The 6,753-nt window shown below is 43.5% G+C and overlaps 1 protein-coding gene across 1 annotated transcript; it reads right to left on the reverse strand.

The window, feature by feature from the left end:
* Positions 1-462: 462 nt before the first annotated feature.
* On the reverse strand, positions 463-5,848 carry KRT40 (keratin 40). The gene is made up of 7 exons (XM_045526461.1): positions 5,398-5,848; positions 4,630-4,712; positions 4,221-4,377; positions 3,272-3,433; positions 3,067-3,192; positions 1,372-1,592; positions 463-856 (listed from the first exon to the last, which is right to left on the reverse strand). Exons 1-7 carry the CDS (start codon positions 5,842-5,844, stop codon positions 757-759), a joined length of 1,296 nt encoding a protein of 431 aa, XP_045382417.1. The 5' UTR covers positions 5,845-5,848; the 3' UTR covers positions 463-756.
* Positions 5,849-6,753: the final 905 nt, after the last annotated feature.

Raw genomic sequence — 6,753 nt, forward strand, 5'->3', positions numbered from 1 at the left:
AACTGACCAATGTACCCTATGGTATAGGATGCAACCACTAAAATGATGGCCACAGGACAGACCTATGTTTTTATTAGAATTGTAAATGCTTAGATGACACAAATGAAGATAAAATATTGCACAACTGTATGCATATATAAGTATGATCATAACTATGTGGAAAAACCTATCATAAGAGAAAAAACTGGAAGAATGTTCTCCAAAGTATTAACAATGGATGGTTGGTGGATAGAATTATCAGTGATTTTTTTTTCCCTTTAATGAGACAAATTTAAAAAAGGAGCACCTAGTACTTTTATAATTAAAAATGAAATAAATACAATTATATTCCTGTTTCTTCTCTGAAAGATACATACAACTATCTCACATGATATAAGGCATTTTCATGGATTAATTCATTTATTTGTGTCTGAGGAGTTAAGAAACATTTTTAGAATGGTCTATGCAAATTCAAACTATAGTCATCAAATGAATATTATATCAGCAGTAATAAGCCACAAAGCTATATTTCCCATGCTGGAAGAATGAAATACATTTTATTTGGAGATTAGCAAGAATGCTTTATGGGCTCCCAGAACGCCATAAATGAACTGGAAAGAGAGAAATGATAAAGTGGAGATAGGCCGAGGGTGCCTGGAGGACGTGAAAGCCTCTAGACTTGTCTCTCCAGTTTGCACGTCCCTGGTTGAACCCCCATCTCCTTTCCAGGACACTGCTGGCTTTGAATCCTCCATCTGCTGTGCTGGTGATTAACAGTCACGAACAGCAATTTTCAACTGTGCAAATGACATAGGCTGAGCATGGCTCGCAAGTGTTGCTTGACGTGCATGTTGTAGAACATGGGTTACAGGGAAGCCTGGGAAAATCAATTGTAAACTAAGCTTAAGAAGGGAATCATGATCAAATGTCACTCAGCAAAACCATTTCAAAATTTGCCCTACAAATTATGTTCTGAAGACAACTCTTTGCAGAATAGCATACGACTGAAGCCTATTTCATCTCTGGAACCAGAATTGTCACGTCATATTCACTGCAGTAGTGGCAGTTAAATAATATTTTACATATTTTCTGTGTTTTGCAAATGTTATCTTAAGGCTGCTCCAGATTTCCCTTTGGTGGAAAAAGGAGCAAAGGGAGATGCCTGGCATGGAATGTTATACCTGGTAATTATTCTGCTTTAGAACTTCAGAATGTCTTAGAGCATTTCTATTGTCACGTGCTCAGCCTCAGCCACCCTTCATCTCTCTTTTTAAGAAGATCCCTTAACACATTAGGGAGGTTTGACCTTGGCCAGGCCTTGGGGACACAGGATTCTCCTGCATCAGCCTGTCTGTGATTCTAGGGGGTTTCCTGAGCAGCTGTGAAACTCACCTGCTGTCCTCACTGTCCAGCAGCCCCCGGTACGTGTTGATCTCGCACTCCAGCCGGGCCTTCACGTCCAGCAGCACCTGGTACTCCTGGTTCTGCCGCTCCAGGTCGCAGCGGATCTCGGCCAGCTGGTTCTCCACGTTATCGATTAGGCACTGAATCTGGGCCAGCTGGGAGCTGTACTGGGCCTCGGTTTCCGCCGCAGTGCATTCTAGAGATTCTGTCTGCAAGAGGAAAACAGTGTCCAAAGGACCACTGGGCCAGATTGCCTGTTTTCAAATCCTTGCTCTACCTTTTTCTAGCTGTGTTACCTTGAGGAAATTACTTAGCTTCTCTGAACCTCAGTTTTATTCTGTATAAAGTGGGGAGTGCAAAGTGCCTATCTCGTAGGAAGGTTGTGAAAATTAAATGAGTTAATAGTGTAAATCACTTAGAACAGTGCCTGGAAAAATTTTAAGGGTTGTATAAATGTCAGCTATTTTTACTACCACCTATGACTACTGCAACCTGTGACATGTTTGTGTAGCTTAAGGACAATCAACAGCATTTTGGAGGAAACACTGAGTTTGGGCTCCTGGTGAGGAGGAGTGTTGTAGTGTGGTTAAGAGAAGAGCTCTGGATACCAGAGGCTGGGAGGCGTGGGTGGGTGGCAGGAGGAAGAGAGGTTGGTTAATGGGTGCAAACATACAGTTAGATAGAAGGAAAAAGTTCTGATGTTTGATAGCAGAGTAGGGTGACCATAGTGAACAACAATGTATTGTATATTTCAAGTAGCTGTAAGAAAGGATTTGAAATGTTCCCAACACAGAGAAATGATACACACCCAAGGTGATGGCTGCCTTAAATACCCTGACTTGATCATAACACATTCTACGCATGCAACAAAATATCATGTGTACCCCATAAATATGTAAAAATATTATGTATCAGTAAAAATAAATAATTTTTTTTAAAAGAGAGAAGAGGCTTTGGGATTGAATGACCTGGATTCAGCTTCCACTTTTGCCTCTTAGAATTGCATGATCCCTTGCAAGTTAGTTAATCTGAGTCTCAGTTTTCCTCATCTGTGTAATGGGGTAAAGGTGTTTACCCTGTATTACCGGTTATTGTGAGGCTTAAATCAGCATGGTGCCCCTCACAAGATGAATGCTCAGCTACTATTTATCTAGGTATTTGGTGCAGGACCTCATGTAATGCACACCATGGTGCTTAACTAGAACTGGTTAATGTAATCTTGAATGCATGGTATTCTCATTGCTTGGGTGGGGTTGGGTGCAATGAAGGGTCAGGTTGAGGTGTGGATCTTGGGAAACTTTAGGATAGCTGTAGGCTGAAAAGTTTGATACCTATTCTTTGTTTTGAATACCATGGTGAACTTGGAACATTGATCTGAATCAAAAGAGAATTAAAGCCCGTTGAAATGCTTAAGTGCCTTTGGCTCAGGGGTCCCGCTCTTGCTCTGCCCCAGCCTTTCCCTCTCTCCCTGACTCTGGGGGGCACTGCAGGAGGGTGCTGAAGCCCAGGAGGGAAGGTTAGACAACCTAGGGGGGCAACGCGATGCAAGCTGTACACCTGTCTCTCCTGCTTCTAGCTGGCTAGATGGCAGTGCTTGGGAAAGGCGAGCAAACGTAAGAGGACGTAGCAGCTCAGGGACTGACTTATCAGGGACACAACTGTAACCGCCTTTGCCTTACGCACCAGGCTTTGCTGTGCCTGGAGCTCGATTTCCAGAGCATTGGCTGTGCGTTTCAGCTCCAAGATCTCCGTCTGGCAGCCCTGCAGCTGCTCTGCGCTGGACAGCTGCTGCTGCTTGAGCTCGTCTATCTGAAACACAGGCACTGTCAGAGAAGTCACACCAGGCAGAAGTCTGGAAGCCTGACAGTTTGTCGCTCCAGGTGCTGACCTGAACAGCAAACCATTCTTCCGCGTCTCTGCGGTTGTTGGTGAGCACTGTTTCGTACTGACAGCGCATCTCATCCAGCACCCGGGTGAGGTCGATGGTGGGGGCAGTGTCCAGCTCCACACTGAGTCGGTCACCAAGCTGTCCATGAAGTGAGTTGACCTCCTGAAAGTGGAGATGGAGTAAAGAATGTCACAGTGTGGTGGAGGGAAACAAATCCATCTGACACCGAGAAATGGTATCTCATTTCTGCTTTTCTGGAACAGTGGATAAGAATGTGGGATTTTGACTCAGATGGCCTTGGCTGGATCTCCTTTCACCACTTATACAGGTCTCAGTTTCTTCATATGCCAAATAGGCATAATAATTGTACCTTTTCCAGAAATTTATTATGAAATATAGAAGAGTCAATATACGTAAGGAACTTATAAAAGCCCAGGTGCATAGTAAGGTCTCATTAAATGTTAGCTATTATTTTCATCAACAAATGTTCAAAGAGAAAATATACCTTATTATACACCATCCAGCTTTTCATTTTCCAGCTTCATCAATGTGACATAACCAATCACTTCCATAAATGCAGAATATTTAAAAAGCTGGTCAAATATTGTATTTGAAAGCTCATCTGCCCAGCTTTCACATCTTGTAGCCGGGAGTCAGGGGCGGCATGAAGCCTCCAAGGAAAGCCATTTGCAGGGTCACTCGCCTCCCCCACAAAAGCAACAGCAGTCAAAGGGTTTTTGGTTCCTTCCTCTGGCACTCACCAGGGACTAATTCACATCTACATGCAGAGACACACTGGGACCATCAAGCTGAATAGTAATAGGGCCTCAAGTAGTTGTGTTCCAGCTTAAGCAACATCTGTCCAAGTTCGATTTACATAAACATCAAAATCTGTCAGTTTACCGTTCTTACTCTCAGAGTCCTTCAGCGGTGTTGCCCCCTTCCTTACCTCTTCATGGTTTTTCTTCAGGCAAAGGAGATCTTCCTTCAGAGCCTCCACGTGGGCCTCCAGGTCGGATTTGCACAGGGTCAGCTCGTCCAGGATCCCACGCAGGCCGCTGATGTCGGCCTCTAACAGCTGGCGAAGGGACAGCTCACTGTCGTACCTTTCGCAGCAAAAGACATAAAGCCAACGCTTACTCTGCTGGACGCTGTGCAAAGTGTGGGGGCTACGCGGATGATTGACAGAGGCTCAGGGAAGCCATGCGCCATTCCCTTTACATCCCAAATAATGACCAATTCAAGCTTTTAAAACATTCTTCACTTTAAAAATATTATATAGAGAAATTTGTGGGGAGCAGGGAGAGAGAGAGAAACCAGACAACGATAAATTATTTTCAAATTCAAATTAAACTTACTTTGACCTAAAGTCATCAGTGGCCAGTTTGCAGTTGTCAAGCTGTACAGCAAGTCTAGAATTCTCTGCCTTCTTGCACAAGATCTGGGAAGGAAGTCATGCAATATTAATAAATGGTTCTTTGAGAGAAACCTAAGTATCTATTTAACAGCTATGCCATTAGCTGTTGAATCCTTTGAAAGTTTTTTGAAAGTCTTTATGAGAAAGTATAACATTGTTTTCAGCCTGCTTTTCTTACTAACCATGCCACTTCATGAAGAAAACAAGCAGTGCCAATTTAGAAACAAAATAGAGAAATAAAAATGTCTACCTTTTTAATGACCTAAGATATTTTGCAATGCTCCTTGGCAGTTGAACACCATTAAAGTTTTCTCTATAAGTAGTTTGTATTATGACTGTATTGCCATCCATAATCATAAACATTCATCAGGGAGAGAAGAAAATGAGTACCAGGTGAAATTTTATGATCAAAAAGATGATATTTCAAGATCTGTGCAAAAAATAATATAAATGTTCAGAAGTGATTTTAGATATGACATAGTTTTTCCCCATTCTCTAGCTGCAAAGTCTACAGGTACGTGAGTTTATTATGGTTACTCAGTAATTAGGGGCAGCTCTGAGGCTGGTGCTGAGGTTTCCTCTGTCACATTAGCTCTTGGAATTCCCCTTTCCCTTGGTTTCCTTCCACAGAATAGCCTCTTCTAGCATAAAGAGAAGGCAGATCACATAGATTGGGATGATGGAGCGTTAGGGGAACGAGACACCGAACCTTTTGTTGGAGATCTTCAATGGTGTCGAAGTAACACTGGAAGTCAGGGCACACCAGTGGGATACCCTGTTCGCATTGCTCTCGGATCCTGCATTCCAGCTCTGCGTTGGTCTCCTCCAGGCTGCGCACCTTGTCCAAGTAGTTGGCGAGTCTGTCATTCAGGAACTGCATGGTCTCCTTCTCATTGCTAGTGAACACCCCATCCTCACACCAGGCACAGGTCCCCACCAAGCCCGCGCTATTACAACTCCCAGCGAGGTAGCATGGTGCGAGGCAGCCGGGCAGCAGGCGAGACCTGCATAGGAAGCTGGGGGTCTCGCACCTGGATGCGGCAGAGGCGCTGGGGAGACAAGTGGTTTCTGTGGAACAGGTTGAAGCAGGTGCACAGCAGGGAGCCCTGGCACAGGACTCAGGAGAGCAGGGCGTAGGGGAGCAGTCAGAAGTCATCCTTTCAGAAGAGAGGGACAGAAACTGGCTGCAAAACCCCAGTTGCCGTGACTCCAAAACTGTCTTTCCTTCCTGAGACTTTTATATAGCCTCCCAAATGGGTATTTACAGACTGCACCGGATGTTTCCTTTATCACTGTTGGTGCCAGTTTTCATATAAACATTTCATTAGAGTTGTTTATTTACTGAGGAAGAGTTTTATGCCTCATAAAAGAGGGATAACTTAGGGTTACTAAATCAGGACTTATACCATTTCCATGTGTCAGTAAGGTAAAATATTTAATCCAGAAAATAGTCATAGAAAGCATCATCCTTTTGGTAGAATAAGAAAAGAAAGAGGCCGGGCTCGGTGGCTCACGCCTGTAATCCTAGCACTTGGGAGGCCGAGGCGGGCGGATTGTGTGAGCTCAGGAGTTCGAGACCAGCCTGAGCAAGAGCGAGACCCCGTCTCTACTAAAAAAAATAGAAAGAAACTATATGGACAGCTAAAAATATATATAGAAAAAAATTAGCCGGGCATGATGGCACATGCCTGTAGTCCCAGCAACTCGGGAGGCTGAGGCAGAAGGATTGCCTGAGCCCAGGAGTTTGAGGTTGCTGTGAGCTAGGCTGACGCCACGGCACTCACTCTAGCCCGGGCAACAGAGTGACACTCTGTCTCAAAAAAAAAAAAAAAAAAAAAAAAAAAAAAAAGAAAAGAAAGAGAAAATTTGGCCAATCAGTAATTATAGATACAACTTGTTACAAATAAGAAAAAATGATATTCCCATAGATTTTGATTCGGTGCATTGCTTGTCTGTTTTCTTAAAATTAATTTTACAACTCATTAAATGACATTTAATGCCACCACCATGAAAATGGTCAGTGTGATTAGCAACCTTGCAATGCTTTTTGTGATCTTAGAGCATG

This window comes from Lemur catta, chromosome 15, assembly GCF_020740605.2.
Source record: "Lemur catta isolate mLemCat1 chromosome 15, mLemCat1.pri, whole genome shotgun sequence".
In the NCBI taxonomy this organism is placed as follows: Eukaryota; Metazoa; Chordata; class Mammalia; order Primates; family Lemuridae; genus Lemur; species Lemur catta.

What these genes read in the sequence shown, in the direction of transcription:
- KRT40 (XM_045526461.1), bottom strand. Translation starts at nt 5,844, where the DNA reads ATGACTTCTGACTGCTCCCCTACGCCCTGCTCTCCTGAGTCCTGTGCC. An exon ending in ACTGATGACTTTAGGTCAAA is followed by an intron (nt 4,378 to 4,629) that starts GTAAGTTTAATT and finishes TTGCTGCGAAAG; the next exon opens with GTACGACAGTGAGCTGTCCC. An exon ending in TCCAGGCACAGCAAAGCCTG is followed by an intron (nt 1,593 to 3,066) that starts GTGCGTAAGGCA and finishes TTCCTCTTGCAG; the next exon opens with ACAGAATCTCTAGAATGCAC.